The sequence below is a fragment of the Protobothrops mucrosquamatus genome, unplaced genomic scaffold (genome assembly GCF_001527695.2).
Source record: "Protobothrops mucrosquamatus isolate PMUCROS unplaced genomic scaffold, P.Mucros_1.0 scaffold3574, whole genome shotgun sequence".
NCBI lineage: Eukaryota > Metazoa > Chordata > Lepidosauria > Squamata > Viperidae > Protobothrops > Protobothrops mucrosquamatus.
The window spans coordinates 85,068-111,875 of NW_015389539.1; the positions used below are offsets into that span (position 1 = coordinate 85,068).

The 26,808-nt window shown below is 46.2% G+C and overlaps 1 protein-coding gene across 1 annotated transcript in view; it reads right to left on the minus strand.

The window, feature by feature from the left end:
- The window catches only part of BRIP1 (BRCA1 interacting protein C-terminal helicase 1), a 97,606-nt gene extending 73,772 nt beyond the window's left edge, over window positions 1–23,834 (minus strand). Inside the window, exons 1-6 of the mRNA XM_029286404.1 lie at window positions 23,742–23,834; window positions 21,067–21,178; window positions 19,760–19,849; window positions 18,506–18,639; window positions 14,574–14,676; window positions 10,708–10,724 (exon numbers count right to left, since the gene is read on the minus strand). Coding sequence (XP_029142237.1) covers window positions 10,708–10,724; window positions 14,574–14,676; window positions 18,506–18,639; window positions 19,760–19,849; window positions 21,067–21,178; window positions 23,742–23,834 — 549 coding nt within the window. The remainder of the gene's footprint in view (window positions 1–10,707; window positions 10,725–14,573; window positions 14,677–18,505; window positions 18,640–19,759; window positions 19,850–21,066; window positions 21,179–23,741) is intronic.
- Window positions 23,835–26,808: the final 2,974 nt, after the last annotated feature.

Here is a 26,808-nt window from a genome sequence, read left to right on the forward strand (position 1 = left end):
GCTCACAACAATGAAAACCTCGGACAGGAGGAAGAGCGCCACCGGGCAGGCAGGCAGGTTTCTTGCTAAGCTGTGGCTTGGGGGGCACTTTTTTCAGTGCCATTGTAACTTCTCAACAGTCACTAAGCGAACTGTTGTAAGTCGAGGACTACCTGTACTTTTTTCCTTTTTTTTTTTTTTTTGGTCATCAAGTTTTTGACACCTTGCTAGGCGACTGGTGGTACTCGGATATTGCCATATCCTAAAAGTGGTACAATGGGTGAAAAGCTTGAAAAGCACTGCATTAGGTACTTGCTTTCCAAGAAAGAGACCCTGAACAAGGGACAAACAAAAGTTTTTAAGAGAGGTTGAGAGCAAGATAGGAAGAAAAAAAATTGGCTTGTGGTGATGGAGAAGGCTCCTGCACATTCCTTGGAAAGCAAAAGGGACTAATTAACAAGAAAGTCCTGGAGCGCATAATATCAGATATTTTACTGGAAGGGAAAAAAATCGCACAACTGTGTCTCACTTATTTTGACCATGTCGTGCAGGGAAATTCACCGGAGAAAGCAATTACGTTGGGAAGAGTTAGTGGAAAAAGGAAACGAGGCCGCCAAAGAACAAGGTGGCTGGACACCATCAAAGCTGATACTAGTCGGAGAACAGAACAACTCAAAGAAGCAGTGCAAGATGGGAAGACATAGGTCAGGGGTAGGCAACCTGGGCTCTTTTATGACTCGTGGACTTCAACTCCCAGAATTCCTGAGTCGGCATGGCTCAGCATGGAAACCTCTCCCTTTCTCCTCAGCATGGCTGGCTCAGGAATTCTGGGAGTTGAAGTCCACCAGTCATAAAAGACCCAAGGTTGTCTACCCCTGGTCTAGGGCAAGGGTCTTCAAATTTGGTCTTTTATGACTCGTGGACTTCAACTCCCAGAATTCCTGAGCCAGCATGGCTCAGCTTGGAAACCTCTCCCTTTCCCCTCAGCATGGCTGGCTCAGGAATTCTGGGAGTTGAAGTCCACGAGTCATAAAAGAGCCAAGGTTGCCTACCCCTGACCTAGGGAGACCATCTGAATAGAATAGAATCGGACACAATTGAATGAATAACATCAATATCATCAGGGGAGGGAGAATGAGAAGGAAAAACTTGTGGGCCACCCGTGCCATCCCCTCCACTCACAAACCCTGACCATCCCTGTCCTGTCAGTGAACCCACAGACAATCAAACAAACAAACAAAAAATCCCTCACATCTTTCCATTCCTTACACCTAGGCTGGAATTGACTACGTATATCTCCTCTTAGGAGCTAGGCAAACCCCGAAGTGAGGAGTTATTACCTTTGAAGTATATTTATCAGTATTCAACTAGAGCAGGGGTAGGCAACCTTGGCTCTTTTATGACTCGTGGACTTCAACTCCCAGAATTCCTGAGCCAGCCATGCTGAGAAGAAATGGAGAGGTTTCCAAGCTGAGCCATGCTGGCTGAGGAATTCTGGGAGTTGAAGTCCACGAGTCATAAAAGAGCCAAGTTTGCCTACCCCTGAATTAGAGGGAGCAATTTATGTATATATCTGGGTTTGTTTGGGTTTTTTTAAATTATGCACTCCTTTTTTCTGTGGGCATGTTAGTTGTGTTTTGTTTCTGTATCCTTTTTGAGTTTGTTCTTTAATGCTGAATAAAATAAAAAAATTGATTATTTAAAAAAAAGGAACTTGGCAAATACCGGCCATTCAGTCGTAACCAAAAAAGTCCCCTCAAGCTATGGAAATCCTCTGCCACATATTCTCCCGACACACTTGTCAGGCACAAGCAACTGTAGTCTCTTAGGAATAGCCCAAGTCAGTAACTTTAACTGTTTCGAAAACCTCCCCAGACTGCTCGCCAGGTAAGGCTGCCCTGGGTCTTGGGGAAGGTCAGACTTATTATGCCCCTTGCAGCAGGGCAAGGACTCTAAGCTAGGCCCTTGTTTGACTCCTCCATCCAGCCTATCTGGCAGTTTCCCAACATCACCCAAAAAACAATACCTGGACACACAAAGAAGCAAAGGTTATCATATCCTGCAGTGTGAGCAAACTGCATTTCCTCCGACTGGATCTCATGCACCCCCGAGGCCAACACACCAACAAGCACGCTTGCACACTTCTAAAACAAAGGAGAGATCTATCTGCCTGTCTGTCAATCATCTCCTGGATCTATCTATCTCCTGGATAGATCTGTCTGTCTGTCTGTCTGTCTGTCTGTCTACCTACCTACCTATCTATCATCTCCTGGATCTGTCTGTCTGTATATCAATTCATCTGTCTGTCTGTCTGTCTGTCTGTCTGTCTGTCTGTCCGTCCATCCATCTATCTGTCATCTCCTGGATCTATTTATCTCCTGGATCTGTCTGTCTGTCTGTCTATCAATTCGTCCGTCTGTCTGTCTGTCTCTCTCTTCATATACAGTTACAGGTAGTCTTTGACTTATGACACAACTGAACTCCAAATTTCCCCTGTTAAGCAAAACAAGCATTAAATGAGTCATGCCCCATTTTACCGTCTTTCTGCCATGGTTGTTAAGTGAATCACTGCAGATGTTAAGTGAATTGTGCAATCATTAAATAAATCCGGCTTCACCCACTGGCTTTGCTTGTCAGAAGGCAGCTGGAAAAGTTACAAAGGCCGATCACATGACCTCAGGACATGGCAACCGTCGTAAATGTGTGCCAGATACCAAGAGGCTGAATTTTGATCATGCAACTGTGAAGATGCCACAATGATCATAAGTATGAGGACTGGTGGTAAGTCACCTTTTTCAGTGTTGTTATAACTTGGAACGGTCACTAAATGAATGGTTGTAAGTGGAGGACTTATCTGTATTTAAAAAACCAAGGCAATTCACACCAACCCTAATGATGTTAGCTAGCTGGGTAATGAAATGTCCGCAAGAAAACAACCAAGCTCAGACAGCACTCAAAACTCTCCTCCTGAGCTACAAATATTAATATTAATATTAATAATAATAATAACAAAGTTGGAAGGGACCTTGGAGGTCATCTAGTCCAACCCCCTGCTCAGGCAGGAAACCCTATACCTTTTGGTCATGTAACCACAGGGATGCTGAAATGGTCGTAAGTGTGAAAAATGGACGTACGTCCCTTTTTCAGGGCTGTTGTAACTTTGCAAACTGTTTTATAAATAAAATGTTGTAAGGACTACCTGTACAGAATAGCAGAGACAGAAGGGATCTTAAAGGTCATCTAGTCCAACCCCTTGCTCAGGCAGGAAACCCTATACCATTTCAGACAAATGGCTGTCCAGTCTCTTCTTAAAAACTTCCAGTGTTGGAGCATTCACCGCTTCTGGAGGCAGGTTGTTCCACTGGTTAATTGTTCTCACTGTCAGGAAGTTTCTCCTTAGTTCTAGGTTGCTTCTCTCCTTGATCAGTTTCCATCCGTTGCTTCTCGTCCTGCCTTCAGGCGCCTTGGAGAATAGCTTGACTCCCTCTTCTTTGGGGCAGCCCCTGAGATACTGGAACGCTGCTATCATGTCCCCCCTCGTCCTTCTCTTCGTTAAACTGGACATACCCAATTCCAGCAACCCTTCCTCATATGTTTTAGCCTGCAGACCTTATTGGGAAAATTCTTTCTCGAAGCCCCCAAGATATATATTATGGGGAATCAAAACTGGTTCGCCGAGAGTGCCGGGTGTGCGAAATCTCACACAAGCACACACGGCCGAGATCCCGAAGTGGCCTGATTGAAAAAAAAAAACCTTCCTTTTTTTTTTTTTGCAAAAAAAAAAATAGCCTTGGCTTCTTGATTAAGCAGCACAAAGCATCTGTTTATCCCCTGGCAGTAACCAGCAGATGAACCCAATTCAATATTTATCGAGAGCTTCACAGATCACCGCGAACCAAGCAAACATTTTAATTAAGCTGGGACTCCCTTCAAAGGCTGCATTCAGGACATCAATCAGCAGCAGCCCAGCATCAGATGTGGGTCAGGTGGCAGAAGGTAATACAAATCCACGATTCCTTCATCGCGCCGGCGGTGAGCCTGCCCGCCTCGAGAGCCAGGGCTTTCGATTCTCGCAGGCTGCCATTCTCCGGGAATGTGTAACTGAAATGCCTCGGCTCTGTTTTGTGAGGTTGGTAAGCAATATGTTCAACCACACAGGCAGGCGCATTGAGCGAGATGCTTGTCGCAGCTGTTTCTTGATACCCCGAGTGTTTGTTTCACGCTTCTCCGTTTACTGTTTACTCTCCTGCCTTGGGTACATCGGGATTCCTTCCTTCCTGCAGCTGCCGCGCCCCCCCCCGCCCCTTGTTCCTCGGAGAGGAAAGATTACAAGAGCATTCGCACTTGGGTGGGATTAATTAACAGGGGCTTGACCTGAATCTTTGTTGCCTTTTGTCCACAGGGACAATTCTACCAGTAGCAGAGACACTATTTGTAGCTCAGGGCTGGACTGTGAGGTCCTTGGTGCTCTCTGGGCTTGGGGTTTTGTTGTTTTTTTAAAGACATTTCATGACCCAACTNGACGACGACGACGACGACGACTGTGGGGTCCTTGGTGCTCTCTGGGCTTGGTGGTTTTCTTGCAGACGTTTCATTACCCAACTAGGGTAACATCATCAGTGCTAGAAGGGAGGGGGGTTTGTGGAGAGGAGGAGGAGGAGGAGGAGGACTGTGGGTCCCTTGGTGCTCTCTGAGCTTGGTGGTTTTCTTCCAGACGTTTCATGACCCAACTAGGTAACATCATCAGTGCTAGAAGGGAGTGGGGGGTTTGTGAGGAAGAAGAGGAGGTGGAGGAGGACTGTGGCATCCGTGGTACTTTCTCTGAGCTTGGTTATTTTCTTGCAACAACCCTGTGAAGTGGGCTGGGCTAAGAAAGAGAGAGAGAGAGACTGGCCCAAAGTCACCCAGCAGGTTTTCACGGCTAAGGCAGGACTCGAACTCCTGGTGCCTTAGTCACTAGATCAAACTGGCTGGCTGGCTGCTTCTCTGAATGAAAGAAACATCTGCAAGGAAAGAAGCAAGCTCAGAGAGCACCAAGGAATAACTGAAGGGAAACTGGAAGAGTGGGTCAATATATATCCACCTAGAATAGGCAAACAGGTGGCAAATAAATTTAACAAACAAACAAATAAATAAAAAATAGATGCTTAGGTTTTACTGGGCTGTCCAATCCAGGAGGCATGAAAATAGCAATAGCACTTAGACTTATATCATGGGTCTTCAAACTTGGCCCTTTTATGACTTGTGGACTTCAACTCCCAGAATTCCTGTCGGCCATTTTGATGAAACTACAGGCTTGGATCCAGACCTGGGGTCTTTAAACATGGCCCTTTTATGACTTGTGGACTTCAGCTCCCAGAATTCCTCAGCCAGGCACGGGTGCCTGGCTGAGGAATTCTGGGAGTTGAAGTCCACAAGTCATAAAAGGGCCAAGTTTGATGACCCCTAACTTATACACTGCCCCACAGTGCTTTGCAACACTCACTTTACAGAGTCGGCCTATTGCCCCCCCCACAACAATCTGTGCGACCTCAGAAGAGTGGAAGGCCGAGTCAACCTTGAGCCGGTCAGGATCGAACTCCTGGCAGTGGGCAAAGTCAGCGCTCAATACTGCATATTAACCACTGCACCACCATAGGGAGGGAGGGAGGGAGGAAGGAATAGCACTTATATACCGCTCTTAGCGCTTTACAGCCCTCTCTAAGCGGTTCACCGGGTCATCCTATTGCCCCCAACAATCTGGGTCCTCATTTTATCGACCTCGGAAGGATGGAAGGCTGAGTCAACCTTGAGCCAGTCAGGATCGAACTGCTGGCTGTGGGCAAAGTCAGCCTGCAATACTGCATTTTAACCACAGCGTCACCATGGCGAGTGAGTGAGTGAGTGAGTGAGTGAGTGAATGAGGGAGGGAGGGAGGGAGGAAGGAAGGAAGGAAGGAAGGAAGGAAGGAATAGCACTTATATACCGCTTCACAGTACTTTACAGCCCTCTCTAAGCGGTTTACAGAGTCAGCATCTTGCCCCCCAATAATCTGGGTCCCCATTTTACCGACCTCAGAAGGAAGGAAGGAAGGAAGGAAGGAAGGAAGGAAGGAAGGAAGGAAGGAAGGAAGGAAGGAAGGAAGGAAGGAAGGAAGGAAGGAAGGAAGGAAGGAAGGAAGGAAGGAAGGCTGAGTCAACCTTCAGCCGGTGAGAATCGAACTGCTGCCAGTCGGCACAATTAGCCTGCAATACTGCATTCTAATCACTGTGCTACCGGGGCTCCCAGATAGTCCTCGACTTACAACTACAACTGAGTCCCAAATTTCCATGGCTAAGCCAGACAGTTGTTAAGCCAGTTTCCCCCTATTTTGCGACCTTTCTTACCATAGTGCTTAAGTGAATCACTGCCATTGTTAAGTTAGCAATACAGGCGTTAAGTGGATCTGGCTTCCCCACTGAATTTGCTTGTCAGAAGGTCGCAAAAGGGGATCACAGGACCCGGCAACCGTCATAAATATGAATCAGTTGCTAAGCATCTGAATTTGGATCATACAACCGTGGGGATGCTGCAACAGTCAGAAGTGTTGAAAAACAGTCATGGTTGAAAGAGCTGCCTAATCAAAAGATTTCAGCTCCGTGTGAAGCTGAATCCCTCCAGCAGGCAGCCCTTTTGCTCTCAAAGAGCTGCCTACCAACCAGACTCACCCACCTGTGAAGCTGACATCCTTCAGCAGACAGCTCTTTTGCAGTGCCCACTTAATGACCTGGGAGACTGCTCAATGACCACAATTGGGAGCGCCAGGAGGGTGGTCCTGAAGCGAAGCTTTAACAACCAGGATTCTGGTCCTAATTGTAGTCGTAAATCAAGGACTACCTGTACAAAGGTAGTCAACGAATATGAGCCAGCCGTGTGCTGCAGCTGCCAAAAAACCCAACACAGTGCTAGGCTGCATTAACAGAGGGATAGAATCAAGATCATGTGAAGTATTAATACCACTTTACAATGCCTTGGTAAGGCCACACCTGGAGTACTGCATCCAGTTTTGGTCACCACGATGTAAAAAAAGATGTTGAGACTCTAGAAAGAGTGCAGAGAAGAGCAACAAAGATGATCAGGGGGCTGGAGGCTAAAACATATAAGGAACGGTTGCTGGAGTTGGGTATGGAGTTGCACCCGAAGGCAGGTCAAGAAGCAATGGATGGGAACTAAGTAAGGAGAGAACCAGGATAAATTTTCTGACAGTAAGAATAATTAATCAGTGGAACGACCTGCCTCCAGAAGTTGTGGGTGCTCCATCACTGGAAGTTTTCAAGAAGAGGTTGTCTGAAATGGTATATAGGGTCTCCTGCTTGAGCAGGGGGTTGGACTAGAAGATCTCCAAGGTCCCTTCCAACTCTGCTATTCTGTTAAAAGGTGAGCAGGTGGGCTACCTTTACTGAATGCTATCCGTTCTCTTTGACTCTCTGAAATCACCTTCACTGCCAAGTCCCAGATGCATTCAAGGGTCAACTTTACAAAACAGGCATTGTTTTCCTGATGAAAGATCCGCGCCCAGCCCAAAGAGCGCAGCACCCTTTTAACTGTGAACATACATGTAGCTCAGCTCAGCTCAAAACAACACAACCGCCAGTTTTTCCTCTCTCTCTATTCTTCTTCCCTTCTGCCGAAACGGATGACAAGTCTTTTTAACTGAATAAATATGCTTTTAATTGTTGCACTGGAAATACATGCTCTTGTGAATTGAGGACAAAAGGGGATCTCCAAAACCAACATCTGCATATTTTCAAAAGGGCCTGCTGTGTGTAGCCTTGCTTGGAGAAGTCATTGTTAGCATAAAAGAGCAGAAGAGAAAGAAAAACATCCATTAAAGGATGGATTGTCAACGAACACCAGGCTGGCACAATACACATCCGCTGTGCGCGGGATCAAAAAGGGAATAGAAGCAGAGGGTGGACCTGTGGCTTTATCCTCCTCCTCACTTTTGTCTGCTTTTCTCACAATCGTTAGAATCGCTACTAAACAGAGCTCATTTCAAGAGAAAAGATGAATGCGCAGCTGAAGGTCGGCAACTCAAAGGTAATTCCTTTCTACAAGACAAGGTAGGTCCTCGACCTACAGGCACACAACTAAGCCCAAACGTTCTGTCGCGAAGCGAGACATGTAGGTTTAAGTGAGTTTTGCCCCATTTTGACCACCTTTCCTGCCACAATCGTTAAGCGAATCGCTGCAGTTTGTCAAGTCAGTAACACGGTTGTTAAGTGAATCTGGCTTCTCCATTGACTTTGCTCGTCAGAAAGTCCCAAACCGGGGATCACGTGACTTCAGAACTCTGTCGCCGTGGTAAATGTGAGCCAGTTGCCAAGCGTCTGAATTTTGGTCATGTAACCACAGGGATGCCGAAATGGTCGTAAGTGTGAAAAACAGACATTAAGTCCCTTTTTCAGGGCTGTTTGTAAACTGTTTTATAAATAAAATGTTGTAAGGACTACCTGTACAGAATAGCAGAGACAGAAGGGACCTTAAAGATCTTCTAGTCCAACCCCCTGCTCAGGCAGGAAACCCTATACCATTTCAGACAAATGGCTGACCAGTCTCTTCTTAAAAACCTCCAGTGATGGAGCACCCACAACTTCTGGAGGCAGGTTGTTCCACTGGTTAATTGTTCTAACTGTCAGGAAGTTTCTCCTTAGTTCCAGGTTGCTTCTCTCTTTGGTTAGTTTCCATCCATTGCTTCTTGTCCTGCCTTCAGGCGCTTTGGAGAACAGCTTGACTCCCTCTTCTTTGGGGCAACCCCTGAGATACTGGAACATTGCTATCATGTCCCCCCTCGTCCTTCTCTTCATTAAACTGGACATATGCAATTCCAGCAACCCGTTCCTTATATGTTTTAGCCTCCAGTCCCCTTCCAACTCTACTATTCTGTTATATATTGTTCTCACTGTCAGGAAATTCGTCCTTCGTTCTAGGTTGCTTCTCTCCTAGATTAGTTTCCATCCGTTGCTTCTTCTCCTGCCTTCAGGTGCTCAGATACAAGATTTACTCTAGGACAGGCCATCCTTAACTTAAAACTTGAGTAGCTGTTGGAAGCTGCAACTGCACTGAAAAAAGTGATTCAAGACCATTGTTCACACTCATGACCATTGCAGCATTGCCATGGTCATGTGATCAGAATTCAGACACTTGGCAACTGGCTCATATTTATCATGGTTGCAAGTGTCCCGGGATCATGTGATCACCTTTTACAATCTTCAGACAAGCAAAGTCAAAGGGGGAGTAAGATTCACTGAACAACTTGGGTCTGATGGGATTAGCTAAAGAAAGGAACTGAGCCTGACCTTGGCCATACCCTAAAACAGGGGTAGGCAACCTTGGCTCTTTTATGACACGTGGACTTCAACTTCCAGAATTCCTGAGCCACCATGGTTTAGTATGGAAACCTCTCCCTTTCTCCTCAGCATGGCTGGCTCAGGAATTCTGGGAGTTGAAGTCCACCAGTCATAAAAGAGCCAAGGTTGTCTACCCTGCCCTAAAAGAAGGGGAAAAGGGTGCAGTCTCCAGATTTTGGTTAAGTTTATTTTTTTCCACTAAATGAGCTCCTTCCTTCCTTCCTTCCTTTCCTTCCTTCCTTCTTTCCTCCTATCTCTCTCTCTCTCTTTCTTCAAATTCACTTTGTTGTTGTTGTTGTTAGTTGCGAAGTCGTGTCCAACCCATCGCAACCCCATGGACAACGTTCCTCCAGGCCTTCCTGTCCTCTACCATCTTCTGGAGTCCATTTAAGCTCACGCCTCCTGCTTCAGTGACTCCATCCAGCCCCCTCATTCTCTGTCGTCCCCTTCTTCTATTGCCCTCCATCTTTCCCAGCATTGGGCTCTTTTCAAATTCATATAGCCACCCAACTCACGCACAGGTGACTCCAGGAGGCTTACAACGTTAAAAAAATCCACCACATAAAAACCATTAAAAGCCCATTCCTCCATGATAGCAGCAACACGATCAAACCAACTACTTCATCAGCTCCATCTCTATTCGGGGTCCCCAGGCTCGTTGTCAAAACCGCGTCTTCAGGGGCTTTCAAAAAGCAACAAGGTGGGAACCAATCGTTCCTCCAGGAGAAAGTTGTTACACAGAGAACGGGCCATGATCGACAAAGCCCTTTTTCGTGATATCCCCAAATATAAATCCCTAATAGATACGTAGGACTACAGACTAGATTTTCCTGGTGAACATGGTCAAAAGTGGACACGGCTAGGAAATCCTTTCTTACTTTCTTTTTTTTTCTCAGAGATATAAAACAAGAAGACAAAGAATAGTAGAAGATTTGTAGAGAAAAACAGTAATATAGACATCTCAAAAAATCCACTCTTCTTGATGATAAGATACTTTGAGTCACTATGAACATTTCAAAAGTAGCTTTTCTCATCCTTCAGTTGCTACTTAGAGCTTTCTGGATTTGGAAGTATACAAATGTAGGTAAATAAAACAAAAATTGAAATAAACTCAATGCTCTATTTTCTGTTCGCAATGAGTGTTGAACTATTGGGAAAACCTGACAATAATCCATCGATTCACTTTTGATTTCAAAAATCAAGTAAGATTTTGCGAATAGAAACAGAAACTATATTTTTTTGCTTCTTGAAAGCAGAAATAGTCTTCTCTTGCCAGTGGGCAATATTGTTAATCTTTAAGGAACGGTTTATAATTCTGGAGCCTGTTCAGATAAAATATTGTGTATATACAAATCTTCACACTGTGGTTTACCACGGCTATCTATATATGCCCTAACTTGCCTTAGCAATCATGGGCTTGTCTTACCATTTTTCAGGAAACTGAGCAGGTTAATGATTATTATTTTTTTAAAAGGATTTGCATCTGAAAACCAACAGCAACCCCTGCTGGTCCTCAAAATTATTTGACATGAAATTCCAAAGCTTGACAAATTTCAAGTTTAATAAATTTGTTTCAGCCTACCAACACAATTCCTCTTCTGCAAGATATGCACAGCTTAATAAATAGCACAATTCTTCCTGGGCTCCAAGATCACCACAGATGGGGACGGCAGCCAAGAAATTAAAAGACGCCTCCAGGGCCCGCCGCAGATCGCCCAAGCAGCTCAGCAGCGCCATGGCAGCCACGCCATGCAGCATCAACTGTGCGTGATGGGGTGTGAGGACAGAGTCTTGTCTACGCTGCCTGGCTGCCATGTCCTTGGCTGCGCTGCTCCACGTGGGCTACGCTCGGGGGCGACTCTCCTCCAGGGGGGCTGCTGGTGAGGAGGGGGTCGCGGGGGGAGGCAAGGCTGGGGTAACGGCACGCATGCCCACAGAGAGGGCTCCGAGTGCCCCCTCTGGCACCCGTGCCATAGGTTCGCCACCACTGTCTTAGACCTTCCAGTGGATGAATTAGACCGCCATCCCAAAGGCCCAAGTCCTCGGCAGACACAATGTCAAGAAGATCTGAACCATTGAGGGGAGAGGGCTCCAGATTCTCAGCCTGACCCTGAACAAAACCTCAAAAAGATTAAGATGGAGTGGTTAAGTAGGTCTAGGGTCACCAAATGGCTGGAAAGGTTTACTAGGGATTAATGGGTTTATTTGTGCACACAAACAGTCCTTTTTTGGTTAATCTCCAAGGATTAACAGTTGAGTCTAGGAGCTTCTCAAAAAGCAAGAACATTAAAACCAGAGTCAACATTTGGGTCTGAATTAGCTACTCTGGGGTTCCAATCCGTGACCTTTGTAACCCCTGGAGTCCGATTCTCTTAAATTACACTTTTTTGCTCACAGCTGGAGTTGTTTTTTTTTTTCTAATAACTTTGTGGCTGATCTTCTGACTGTCTCTTAATGTTTCTGATGCTCTCTTGCTTGGCAGGATGGATTTCTACTGCTTCTGTAAAACAGCTTGTAAACTGTTATCCAAAATTGCCCAGGCATTTTGCCAGCCTGAAGTGCCCTAGGAAGAAGAAGAAGAAAAAAATGCTTTTCAAGCTTGGCCACTTTAAAACACGTGGACTTCAACTCCCAGAATTCCCCAGTGGGGAACTGAAGTCTGCGTATCTTAAAACTGCCAAGTTCGAAAAACATTGCAATATAAAACCTCAAGACCCCAACACGTAACTTTCTAAGAAATTGCTACCTAATTTCTTCTAGGGGTGCCACTGTTAACTATGGCAAAAGAAATCTTGAAGATTTTTTTTTTAAAAAAAACACATAAAGAATAAGAGGGCTGATTAATTCCGCAGGGAGTAACGTGCCACTACAATCGCTGTCCATTCCTCGAGCTTAAAAGATATTTTAATATCTTTCTTTTCTGCTTAGATGGTAGCATTTTTGGGACATATTGCTCTAATGAGTACAAAAATATGAAATCACAGCTGCCTGTTCTTTAGCTGGTGATGGCCTTCACATACATCAAGTTCTTCCCAAGAACCTCCTAGATTAGACGTGTCAAACACAAGGCCCGGGGGCCGGATGCAGCCCGTGACGTGGTTTCATGTGGCCCACGAAGCCATCCTGGAAACAGTGAGGGAACGGCCCCCACTGTCTTGGCCCTGGCCCAGGCCGGCCGGGAGCCAATGTACAATTTTGTGGTGGCCATCTATGCTGAAATGCATTCAGTCTTAGCTCCACAAGGCTGTCTGGAAACAGCAAGGGACCGGCCCCTGCCATGTCGGCCTCACTCCCTGGGCGCGTGCTGGGGAAGTGTCACCCTTTGTGAGGAATGAAGGAACGCACCATTGCCTGGAAGTGGCCAGCAAATGGTCCTCGCCTATTTCACATATCCAGCTTGATGGGCTCCGGGTGAGGGGTTTCAGCAGGCTCTTCCAGTGGACCATGCCTTGGGCTTGCCCCGGTCCCGCCCCCTTCTGCCAGAGACCCTCAGATCTGTCCCACTCCTGCCCAGCCCCCCCCAGGCACCCTTGACGCAAACGATGTAGAGCTGGCCACGCCCACCCAGTAGGCCACATCCACTCCAGCCACGCTCACCCAGTAGGCTGCGCCCACCCTGGCCACACCTACCCCCCCCTCGAGGACGACCGCAATGCTGATGCAGCCCTCAATGAAATTGAGTTTGACACCCCTGTCCTAGAGATGTAATATATCAGTGTAGTATATGTTCAGATCCAAGTTAACAATTGCGTCACCTGACACCCAGCGACTCTGGATGGTTTTACAAGGAAAAGGGGTGGGGGGGAAAGGGGGGGGAGATCAGTCATCCATGCCAAAAGTCTGGATGAAGAGCCACGTGTTCAGGGCCTTTTAAAACAGAGGTCCCCAACCTTTTGGGCACCAGGGACCGGTTCCATGGAAAGGTTTTTCCGTGGACATGGTGCGTGGTTTTGTGTACTGCCTGCATCCTATGGATGGGGCTTTCCTTGTTTGTGCGGACCGGTTGCTGGCATGCCGCGGCCCGGTACTGCTCCACAGACCGGGGGTTGGGGACCCCTGTTTTAAAATACAGGTAGTCCTTTTAAAATACAGGTTCCTAAGTTATAACGGTCGTAAAGGATTTTATGGCTCTTCTGCAGTGATGAATAAGCAAACACTACGGTCGTTAAGTGAATGCCGGAGTCATTAAGCAAATGTCAAGGTCATTAAGCGAACCAAAGGCCCCAAAGCAAAAATGCCAGTTTTCATCAAGACCGTCGTAAAATACGGTCATGTGAGCGCAGGATGGTGTACACAACTGTAAATGCAGCCACCAGGCCAAGTGCCTGAACTTCAGCCGTGTCACCGCAGAGGGGGGGGGCTGACCTCTGGATCTTCAAATCCATGCAATGGGAACCCCAAAGGTAGGTCCACTNGTTTTTAAGAAGAGTGAAAAGTCACCTCTGGCAGTGTAACTTTGAACGGTCACTGAACAAATTGTTGTAAGTGGAGGACTATCTGTAGTCTTCAATTTACCACTCTACCGGAGCCTGCCCATCACCTTAGTAATTCATGATGGCTATAAAGGGGTCATCCACATAAGCGACCCGATTTTATGATCTTTTTTGCAGCAGTTGTTAAATGAATGCTACGGTCATTAAGCAAAGCCCTTGTTCGCTCTGGGGCGTTTTTGCCAAAAACCAGAAGCGAAGGTCACTTCAGATTAGCAAGATGGGCAGCATATAAATTTAATAAATAAATACATAAATAAATACAGTCTGTCTGAGGGAGATGGGTGGTTGGTTACGCAACACACACAAAATCAATCAATCACCCGAAATGTGATCAAGTGACAGGGAGAGGCATCGTAACTTTGGGGAATCCGTCATAACTTGAATAGTTGTAAGTCAAGAACAGTGGTGGGATTCAGCCGGTTCGCACCGGTTCAGTAGAACCGGTAGCTAATTTTTTGTTGACTTCGTTGAACCGGCTGATGTCCTAGCCCTTTTTCGCAAGGCCCAAAACAGACCGCCGGAAGTGGCATCCACGCAGAGAACAAGTTGTTCAGGTATTTGAATCCCACCACTGGTCAAGGACTACCTGTAACTAGAATAGGAGGCAAAATCCCAGCAATCTTTTCACATAGCTGACCTCTGAGCTCTTCCAAACCAATGCAATGTGTCTTTCTTTTTAAAATAAAAAATCTTAGTATTACCGTACTTACGGTTTTAAGTGAGGAAGGATCACTTTTTCCAAGAGTCACAGTCAATTCCCCATTTTTCCGCTGTTCGTGAACTTCCAAAGCATCCACCAGCTGGGTTCCTGTGGCCAGCCGATATCGTTTTCTCCCCTATAAGCCATGCAAACATGCCTTTGAATTCAGAAAGGCTAAAAGTCTACAAATCAATGTGTTTTTTCCTCTCCCCAAATAAAGTGTTTTTTGTCACAAAGACAAGTTATTAGAAAGAGAAACAGCAACAGAGGGCTAGGAGAATTGAAGAGATGAAGTTGTCGTTGTTGTTGTTGTTATTAACCTATGGTGTTGTTACAGTAGCCAGGAGACCCCAATGCAATTGCAGAATAGTAGTTTGGCTGCCAATTAACCATGGCGAACTCACCGTGGCCAACTTGCCATGGGACAACATGCCACGGAACAAGATTTACACTAGTATCGAAGAAATGGTGGAACAGAATCACTAAAGAAAGGACGCCAAAGGAGGGATGAAATGAAATGCGAAGGACGAAAATTAAAACAATTTATTTTAAATAACTAAATTGAATTGTTGAACTGTCCCGCAGCGAGCTACCCTGCAGCAAGTTGACGGTGGCGAGTTGTCCCATGGCAAGTGTCAAGCCCCGTGGGCTCGATATACACGGAGGAGGGGGAGACAGCTCCAGGAGGCCACCTCACAGCCAGAAGCCGGCGGTCCGATGCCGGCAACGCCGCCAGGGAGGCCGCACGGCTTGGCACCAGCGTCACCAGCAAGGGAGACCTACCGGCTGGTGTACCATCCCTGCAACCCGCGGCTCGAACCTAGGGAATCCCCGCAGCCCGCCGCTCAAGCCTAGGGATGCCAGCAGCACAGGAGATGGATTGGCGATGCCGCTGTAGGGTGGGGCGTCCCCGCGGCTCCGGCAAGAGGCTCGGAGACCCGGGCTCGGGTCTCCTCCGGGTGGCTGGTGCAGCTTGACTCCAGCGGTGCAGGCGATGAGCGGGGACACCTAGCGCAGCTCGGAACAAGGGCCGCAGAGCAGCGGAGCGGCCTCAGCACCAGCACGACTACCAAACACCAGTGGACCGAGGGGCCACGCCACAGGGGCTCACCGCGATGGCAAGAGGACAACAGGGTTCCTACCTGGAGTCTGCCGCTCTGCTACGCGTCTTCTGGCAGGGGCGGGATGGTGGGTCAGGAGGGAGGCAGGGTCTTGGGTACTGATTATCAGAACTGAACGCCGGATGGTGGCTGGGGAGGGTGGAGCTGCGGGGTGGGGAGGCTACGTAAAGCATTGGGAGCAGATCACTCCCAGTGCTGACTTTCTCCAGGTCAAAGTAAACCACATGTCAACCCGTTCCTGTCTACTGGTCATTCTTCAAGAACTGAGAAGTACGCGTGACAGCAAGTTGGTCGTGGCGACTCAACCATGAGTTGTCCCATTGTGGCTGTTCTAGGAAACGTCCGTGCGCTTCCCAAGGTACACCACAGGAGGGTGACCTGACTTCACACCAGAAAGAAAGACAAGCAGATCTTCCTGCAACGTCACCCAAGGTCCGCTACCTTCCCTGGAGCCACCTCGCAAACAGGCACCGCAACCGGGAAGGTTCCGAGCTGGCAGGAATCCGACTGCCTGCACTGAGCGCCAACCTGTCTCCCCGCTGAAGTGGTACCTATTTATCTATTCGCAGAGAACATGCTTTCGAACTGTTAGGTCAGACATGTCAAACACAAGGCCCGGGGGCCGGATGCGGCCCGCAAAGTGGTTTCATGTGCCCTGCAAAGCCATCCTGGAAACAGTGAGGGAACGGCCCCCTCTGCCTTGGCCCTGGCCCAGGCCAGCTGGGAGCCAATGTACAATTTTGTGGTGGCCATCTATGCTGAAACACATTCAGTCTTAGCTCCTCAAGGCCGTCTAGAAACAGCGAGGAACCAGCCCCTGCCACGTCGGCCCCGCCCCCCTGAGTGCATGCTGGGGAGGTGTCACCCTTTGTGAGGAATGAAGAAATGGACCATGCCTTGGCACTTGCCCCGGTCCCACCCCTTTCTTCCAGAGACCCTCAGATCTGTCCCACTCCTGCCCAGGCCCCCACAGGCACCCTTGACACAAACGATGTAGAGCTGGCCATGCCCACCCAGTAGGCCGCACCCATTCTGGCCACACATCCCCGTCCCCCCGTCAATGAAATTGAGTTTGACACCACTGTGTTAGGTGGACAGACGCTGAGGCAAGGGATGGGAGCTCACCCTGCCAGGACTCAAACTGCTGGAGCAGAAACCATCTCCAGCGTCATTCAGCCGCTGAGCCACCGTGCCTCAAGAGATGATGTCCCTGCAAAAAGCACAACGGCCGCTGGGAAAAGGTCTCTTTTTGCCCCAAGGAGCACATCGCAGGCTGCTGTGGCATGGAGAGAAAGATCTGAAGAGCAAGAGGTTGAAAAGCTGGCACAATGGGAGATGTTCTTCGCTGTAATGCACTCCAGTCATTTAGTATTTATAGCCAGTATTTGTAACCAGATTGGTAAACGAATCGTTGTGAGTCAGTAACTGTGAGAGGGACCTTGGAGTCCTAGTGGACGATCACTTGACCATGAGCCAGCAGTGTGCGGCAGCAACCAAAAAAGCTAACACAATCCTGGGTTGTATAAACAAAGGCATAGAATCAAGATCAGGCAAAGTATTAGTACCGCTTTACAAATCCCTAGTAAAACCACACCTGGAATACTGCAGCCAATTTTGTTCACCATATCACAAAAAAGATGTTGAGAGTTTAGAAAAAAATCAGAGAAGAGCAACTGATCAAAGGCCTGGAGACTAAAACATACGAAGAACGGCTGCGGGACCTGGGTTTGGCAGGGGTCGGCAACCTTAAACACTCAAAGAGCCACTTGGACCCGTTTCCAGAGAAAAGAAAATTCTCTCTCCCCCCCCCCACCCGGATCTTCTGCTCGCCTGGCAAGCTGGCTCCATGCTGTCCTCCGAGAAGCTGACACACATTCTTATTGGGCTGGCTCTCTCCTGCCCTTGGTCTGCCAGTCCTCTTTCCCCACTCAGTGTGAGTGTGTGTGTGTGTGTGAGAGAGAGAGAGAGAGAGAGAGACAGACAGACAGATAGACAGACAGAGCTGCTGCTTCCTGCTTCGACAAAGCAAAGGGAGGAGCCCCACCCAATAAGCTTGTCAGCTTGTCAGAGGACAGCGTGAGACCATTCTCTTTTTTACACACACACACACACACACACATACGCAGAGAGAGGGGGAGGGAGAGAGAGAGAGAGAGAGAGAGAGAGAGAGAGAGAGAGAGAGAGAGAGAGAGAGAGAGAGAGAGAGAGAAGGGAAGCGCAAGTGCCTCTCTCTGTCTCTGTTTCTCTCTGCAAATGGCGGAGGAGGCTGGGAGCCGGAGGAGAAGGCTCAAAGAGCCACATGTGGATCCGCAGCCGTGGGTTGCTGACCCATGGGCTAGCATAAAGAAAAGAAGAAATAGGGGAGACATGATAGCAGTGTTTTGGTATCTGAGGGGCTGCCACAAGGCAGAAGGGGTTAGGTTGTTCACCAGAGCACCAGAGGGAAGGACAAGAAACAATGGTTGGAAACTGATCAAGGAGAGAAGCAACCTGGATTTAAGGAGAAACTTCCTGACAGTGAGGACAATCAACCAGAAATCGTGGGCGCCCCATCACTGGAGATCTTTAAGAAAAGACTAGACAATCACCTGTCTGAGATGGTGTAGGTTCTCCTGCTTAAGCGGGGGGCTGGACTAGAAGACCTCCAAGGTCCCTTCCAGCTCTATTCTATATAAACACCCTGGGACACTGCAAGCATCGTAAATATGAAACAGTTGCTAAGTGGCTATATTTTGATCACGGGACCACGGGCATGCTGCACTTGTTTTAGTAGCACTGTAACTTCGAACGCTCACTAAACTAATGGTTGTAAGATGAGGACTGCCTGTGTACGTTTTTGCCAACCTGGTGCTCTGCTTCGAGTGAACGAATCCTCTTCTTTTCTACTTTGAAATCGTTGTCGCTGTCATCTTCTTCATGGGATGAGGCTTGCTGTTTGGCAGACAGTTTTGAAGCCAAGGTCGTTCGTGAGAGGCTTTCTGCAATAACAATTACATTAAAGGGAGTCTGTGAAACAGAAAACAATTTTATAAACAGAAAAACATAACCCGAAAGATAAGAAGGAAATAAAAATGGAGAACTTGTGGAGACCCTAGAACAGTGGTGGTGAACCTATGGCACAGGTGCCAGAGGCGGCACTCAGAACCCTCTCTGTGGGAACACATACCCTCGCCCCAGTTCTAGGCCTTCAGCTGGGTTTTGTAAAACCTTTTTGCTTTAGGCCTCCGCCGTGTACAAAAAAAAAAAGTTCAATCAATCAGTCAATTTCAACTTCTCGTGGGAAAAAAAAAATCTTGCAAAGTTGAAATTGATTGATTAAACTTTTTAGTCTCACCCAGTCTGCCATTACCACCGCAGCCACGCTCACCCAATTGGCCACGCCCACTCAATGGGCCACACCCACCCAATGGGCCACACCTACCCGGCACCCGAAGATGCGTAAATGGGTTTTGGGTTGCAGTTTGGGCACTCAGTCTCTAAAAGGTTCGCCATCACTGCCCTAGAAAAAGGGCAGAGCAGAGGAACAAAGATGATGAGGGGACTGGAGGCTAAAACATGTGAAGAACGGTTGCAGGAATTGGGGATGTCTAGTCTAAGGAAGAAAAAGAAGAACTAGGGGTGACATGATAGCACTGTTCCAATATTTCAGGGGCTACCACAAAGAAGAGGGGGCGGTCAACCTTTCCTCCAAAGCACCTGAAGGAAGGAGAAGAAGCAACGGATGGAAACTAATCAAGGAGAGAAGCAACCTGGAACTAAAGAGAAATTTCCTGACAGTGAGAACAATTAACCAGTGGAACCACCTGCCTCCAGAAGCGGTGAATGCTCCAACACTGGAAGTTTTTAAGAAGAGACTGGACAGCCATTTGTCTGAAATGGTATAGGGTTTCCTGCTTGAGCAGGGGGTTGGACTAGAACACCTCCAAAGTCCCTTCCCACTCTGTTATTCTGTTATAAATGAGGGTGGTGTCCTTAAAAGCCCCTTAGATAAGACAATACCTCTGTTGGATGAGCTACTTCCACTGCCTGGTGAGGTCTCTGTTGCATTGTTGGGGAAGAAAGAAGATGTGCTTTGGCTGCCTCCTTGTGGATCCTGACCGGACGATTTAGCGTGGCATGGGCAGTGGCACGGTTTCAAAGCCTCAGTCTTCTTGCATTCTTTTGAGCATAAGTCATCCAGCGGTTTATCTAAAGAGCAGACAAGTTTTTTTAAAAAAAAAAATACAGGTAATTCTTGACTTACAAACAACCATTTGTTTAATGACCATTCAAATTACAATGGGCTGGAAAAAGGTGAATTTATGACAGTTTTTTCGAAACCTACAACTGTTGCAGCATCCCCAGGATCACATGATCAAAATTGAGGCACTTGGCAATCAGCCTGTATTTATGATGGTTGCAGCATCCAAGGAACGTATGATCCCCAATTGTTAACATTCCCAGCCAGCTTCCGACAAGCAAAGTCAATGGGGTAAGGAAGATTTACTTAAGAACTGTGTGGTTTACTTAACAATTGTAGTGATTCGCTTAACAACTGTGGCAAAAAGGGCATAAAAACAGGCACAACTGCTGGCACCCTGAAAGCTCCCCCCCCCACCTTTTAATCAATTTTTAACAACCCTTGCCTCTTTTAAATTTTATATACTGTTTTTATGCTTTTAATATTTTATTCTGTGAGGGAGATAGGCAGTTCTTAAATAAGACAGCTAGATAGATAGATGCATGGATAGATGGATGATGAATAGATGGATGGATGGATGGATGGATAGAGATAGATAGATAGATAGATAGATAGATAGATAGATAGATAGATAGATAGATAGATAGATAGATAGATAGATAGATAGATAGATAGATAGATAGATAGATAGATAGATAGATAGACAGACAGACAGATAGATAATGGATAGGGATGGATGATAGAAGATAGATAGCTAGATAGCTAATGGATAGGGATGGATGATAGAAGATAGATAGATAGATAGATAGATAGATAGATAGATAGATAGATAGATAGATAGATAGATAGATAGATAGATAGATAGATAGATAGATAGATAGATACATAGATACATAGATAGATACATAGATAGATACATAGATAGATACATAGATAGATGATGATGGATGGATACGAATGGATAATGAATATATGGATAGATGATAGAAAATGGATAGATAATGGATAGATGGATAGACAGACAGATAATGGAGAGAGAGAGATAATGGATAGGGATGGATAGATAATGGAGAGAGAGAGAGAGATAATGGATAGGGATGGATGGATATATATGGATAGATGGATGGATGGATATATATGGATAAATAGACAGACATATTAGCAGGGAAAATGAAGCCAACAGCAGAGTGTTGATGGGCTCAAGCTGGCCCACCCAAGGCCTCACCATAGAGGGACTGCTGCCAGGCCAGCGCAGAGCAGAGCAGTGCCAAGCTCTTTCCACTTCCAGTGGGACTCTCCAGCAGGCAGTGTTGCTTGGAGCTCAGCCCCTTCACAATCTGCAAAGAAGGATAGGAATTTTTGCCAGCATGGAAAACAAACTGCTGCCTTTTTCTTTTTTTTTGCACTGTAAGACGGCAACTAAAAAAACCTGAAGAACTGACATACCTGTTGCTTTCAAACCGTTTCCCTAATTTCATTCATTGCAGAATTGAATTTGAAGAATAATGTAGATGGCCATCTACTTCAAAACATGGAATTTCAATGGAAAAAGCAATTTCTACTCAGGGAGACATGTTGGATCCTGACTCCCCAACCAATATTAAAAACTTTTCATTTCTGATTTGAATTGCCTGCATCATCCTGGGATCGTGTGCTCATCATTTGTAACTTTCCCAGCCAGCTTCCAACCAATAAAGTAATGAAGGAAGCCAGGTTTGCTTAACAATGTGATTCACTTAACTGGCAAAAAAAGGTCACAAAATGGAGCTAATAATTTTCGCTATGATTTAAGAGCTTTGAATTTAATCCTGTTGCTTTTTTAAAACCAAAAACAACAACACCAAGCAAATATTTTAGAAGTTGAAAAACAAAAAAAGATCAGGGAAGCTGGAGAAAATCCTGGTTTGCAACTAACTATAAAGCGGTGTTTCTCAATCTTGGAAATTTTTAAAAGTCTGGACTTCAACTCCTAGAATTCCACATCCAGCAGGCTGGCCGGCTGCATGCATCTAACAATTCAATCACTCGGAATAGAGAAGGGACCTTGGAAGTCTTCTAGTCCAACCCCTTGCTCTAGCAGGAGACCCTATACCCTTTCAGATAGGTGGCTGTCCAGTTTTTTCTTAAAAACCTCCAGTGATGGGGAGCCCACAACTTCTGAAGGCAAGCTGTTCCACTGGTTAATTGTTCTCACTGTTAGGAAGTTTCTCCTTAATTCCAGGTTGCTTCTCTCCTTCATTAGTTTCTTGTCCTGACTTCTGGTGCTTTGGAAAATAAGTTGACTCCCTCTTCTTTGCGGCAGCCCCTCAAATACTGAAATATTGCTATCATGTACTCCCTAGTGCAGTGGTGGCGAACCTATGGCACGCGTGCCAGAGGCGGCACTCAGAGCCCTCTCTGTGGGCACACAGGCCATGCCCTGGAGATGGCAACTGTCCCTCTTCAACCAGCCGCCCACTAACTCGCCCAGGTCCCACATGGCCAGATGCATCCCAGCACCCATGCGCTCGCTGGCTTCTGTGCGCAGAGGTTGATGGTGTCAGGCAGCAGCCACCCCAGTCCCTGCCACACCTTGCCCTGTGACAACAGCACCCCCGCCCTGCCTCACCTTGTCTCGCCTCACCCCGCAGGACGAGCCTCCTGCCCACCGCCCCACCTGCCAGAGACCCCCTGGATCTCCCCCAACCCTGCCCGGCCCCCACAGGCATCCCTCCCTACGAGCAACATCGAGGAGATCACGCCCACCTTGGCCACACCCATCCAATCTGTCATGACCACCACAGCCACGCCCACCTGGCACCCGGTGATAAATAAGTGGGTTTTGGGTTGCAGTTTGGGCACTCGGCCTCTAAAAGGTTCGCCATCACTGCCCTAGTGTCAACGCTGCTAACATTGGATGTTCTTGCTTTGACAATATATGAAGATGCAGCCAATTTCCCCTTAACTTGTGTGTTACTTTTAGAGTTAGAATTAGATGATGCTGGGGTGGAGGAGGAAGAATGTATATGGGAATTAGTTAGACATAACAACATCGTAGTAGAGTGTTTTTCAAGGTTGTTTGAAATAAGAGATGATAAGAAATGGCCGGTTGGAGAACTGGAGGGAAGGTCTGCATTTCAAACTAATTGGAGAATGTGATTTATGATGTTAATTAGAGGAGGGAATTGTGCTTTGATACTATGTGTTTAGGGGAGGAGAATTCAGATTTTGGCTTCGACCATGTAGGTGCCAATGCCATGCTACTTGAATAAAAATTCTGTAAGGTAAACAATGCCTCGAAGTTCTTTGAAGAGTTTTATCTGTCGGAACCATGACACCTAGTCCTTCAGTTCTCTAGACCAGTGGTTCTCAACCTTTTTAATGCCGCGACCCCCAACTGGTCGTAAGTCGAGGACTAAACCGGTCGTAAGTCAAGGACTACCCAACCGGTCGTAAGTCGAGGACTTTCCCTGCCCGGGAGCGCCGCGCATGCGTGGTTCCGCCCCCTGCGCCGGCCGAAGCGTAGCTGGCAAGCGGCAGAGAAGGAGCAGGCCGACCACCAGCTGGCCCAGCCCAAGGGAGGTAAGGCACCCGCCAGAAAAGGGGAAAAAATGGCGGACAAAAAAAATGGCGGACAGCCTTGCTTGGCGACTCCCGTGAAATGGTCGATCGACCCCAAATGGGGTCGCGACCCATAGGTTGAGAACCGCTGCTCTAGACTGACCATACCCAATTCCTGCAACCGTTCTTCATATGCTTTAGTCTCCAGGCCTTTAATCGTCTTAGTTGCTCTTCTCTGAACTTTTCAAATTCTGGGAGTTCAAGTCCACATTTAAGTTACCAAGGTTAAGAAACATTGCTGCAGAGGTTTAAGCGTAACCTTACAATCACTGTTGTAAAATCATTGCTTTACAGACTTACTGCATTCATCATAGCAAGTTGTGATGGGTAAGCCTTACAAGGGAAGATAATTTTCACTCCACCAATGGTGTATTCTGATGTTCGTAATGCCATAATCACATTCACTTTTCAGGACATCCACCTTCAAGAAAAAAGAAGCAGTGTTTTCAATTATAAACCTCTGAATTTCAATCCCACCTCAGACTTGAAAGTCCACTGGATGACTTTGGCCAATCATCAGGAGAGCTGTTTGGGTGACCTTGGGCCAATCACCGGGAGACTGAGATTTCTAGCCCCGCCTTAGACATGAAAACCTTAGTCCAATTACCGGGAGACAGTGAGTTCTAGTCCTGCCTTAACCACGAGAGCTGTTTGGGTGACCTTGGGCCAATCACCAGGAGATTGAGAGTTCTAGTCCTGTTTTAGCCGTGAATCCAGCTGGGTGACTTTGGGCCAGTCCCTCTCTCTCAGTCCAACTCACCAACTAGGGTTGTTATTGTGATAAAAATAGGAGGAGGAAGATGTGTTGGATACGTTTGCCACCTGGACTGACTTGAAGGCATGATACAAACAAACAAACAAATATAAAATAAAATAATTTCTCAACTGAGAATTTGAAAATCCCTAATAGAAGAAAGGCTAGTTCAAACCATCTCTACTTCGCTAATAAGGATATTTGTGAAGTCACAAGGAGTCAAGCTATTATCTTCGTGCTGCAGGAATGCCCAGTGAAAAACTGTCGTAAGACTTTCTTCAGTGCCATTGTAACTTCAAATGGTCACTAAATGAATCGCTATGAGTCGAGGATTATCTGCATAGAAATGGTATTTCTTGCAGATCTTCCAATGCACTATTGTTGCTACTTTGCCATGCTGGTATTTGTAGTCAGTCTATGCAATGTATTATTACAGTTTCTCGCACACGCAGCCAGATGTTTAGACTGGATTGGCATTTTTATCCATCTCTCCGAGTCCTTCCCAAGGACCCAGGATAGACAGATGTGGATATTCAATGGCATTAAAAGTATTATTCCTACTATTATAATCTATCTATCTATCTATCTATCTATCTATCTATCTATCTATCTATCTATCTATCTATCTATCTATCTATCTATCTGCCTACATCTATCTATCTATCTATCTATCTATCTATCTATCTATCTATCTATCTCTATCTATCTATCTATCTGCCTACATCTATCTATCTATCTATCTATCTATCTATCTATCTATCTATCTATCTATCTATCTATCTATCTACCTGCCTACATCTATCTATGTATCTATTATCTATCTATCTATCTATCTATCTATCTATCTATCTACCTGCCTACATCTATCTATGTATCTATTATCTATCTATCTATCTATCTATCTATCTATCTATCTATCTATCTATCTATCTATCTACCTGCCTACATCTATCTATGTATCTATTATCTATCTATCTATCTATCTATCTATCTATCTATCTATCTATCTATCTACCTGCCTACATCTATCTATGTATCTATTATCTATCTATCTATCTATCTATCTATCTATCTATCTATCTATCTATCTATCTATCTAAGATATACTATCTATTGTATACTATACTATAATTATTATATTTTATCTATCCAATGAGATAAAATATATACATTTTATCTCATTTGATAGATAAAATATAATACTAATAGTAATAATATAATAGTAATACTTTTAATGCCATCGATACACACACATATATCAATAAAATATAGAAAAAAACGACACACACACACACACACACATATATATATATATCGATTTGAATATAATTGAACCGACTATGGAAAATTAAAATTAAATAACTAATGGAGGTTAAGAATAATTTTAGGAATATTTTTTTAAAAGGAATTGATGCAAGAAAAAAAGCAAACTTTACTTGCCTTGCGGGATGGTGGTTCTTTCCAATAGCCCACCCCCCATAAAAAAGACTTTTTGACTCACTAAACGCTGGAGGGGGCATTTTATTTTCTCCCCTAAGCCCCACTTTTCGATCCTTCAAAAATCATTTTATGTCAGAGAAACAGAAAGGCACAAAAACCGAGCGTGCTTTAAAAACAAATCCCCCCCTCTCTTCGGAATGGAAGAGTCGAAAGGTGCTGTACTCCTCCCCTCCCCGCGCCAGCCACCCGCTTTTTGGACTCGTCTAAACGCGCAGGAACCAATACGCGCCCCTCTCTCCCCAGCGCGCGCAAGAAGAGTTACCTCAGGATTCCAAGCGCTTCTTCACTCGCTTCTTCCGACTTCGAACCTTCCTTCCCGCCTCGGCTGCGTCCGCCCCCTTCCGGCCTTTCTGCCAATCAGCGGTGAGCTGGAAGCGCCAACGAGAGCCGTCCGGTAGCGCGGCTTCCGGTGTCCTTCGGTTGCTTAGATACCTCGAGGCCTAGATCTCCCGGCCTTGCTTTCGGGGACAGATTAGTGGTCTTCTGTTGGGGCGGCGTGAATTCCGCCGGCTGATCCAAGAATTTGAGGAATTCACATTCAGTTGGCTGAGAGGAAGACCCCTGACGCAACACCATGAAGGGTCTTTCGAACTGGCAGAGGCCTTGACCCCTTGACACTGACTCTATAGCGCCTCATGATCTTTGAGTGCGCAAGATGGGCAGTGGATTATGGGAAGAAGGTTAAAGTGTCATTACAGTGTTGACTTCAACTCCCAGAATTCCCCAGCCAGCCATGGTTTAAGATGGCTGGACTTCAACTCCCAGAATTCCCCAGCCAGCCATGGTTTGAGATGGATAGACTTCAATTCCCAGAACTCCCCAGCCATCAATAAACATTGATTTATTCTACCACCCGTGCTTGCTCTTTGTCTTAAAAGACAGTAATCAGAGGTCCTTCTGCCTTTTTCCCCCAAACAGTTTGTGCTCTCTGACTCTATCCATTGTGGGAAGAATACAGAGAAATAAATATTTTGGGGAATATTAAAAAGGCAGAATATATTTCCCTAAAGGAATAATGGAGAAGATCTAAAAAAAACCAAGAAACCAGCCTCAGCCCCTCTCCCCCCAAGCAGAAACTAGGCAGAGGCCAGCTTTTAGAAATGCAGATGTGAT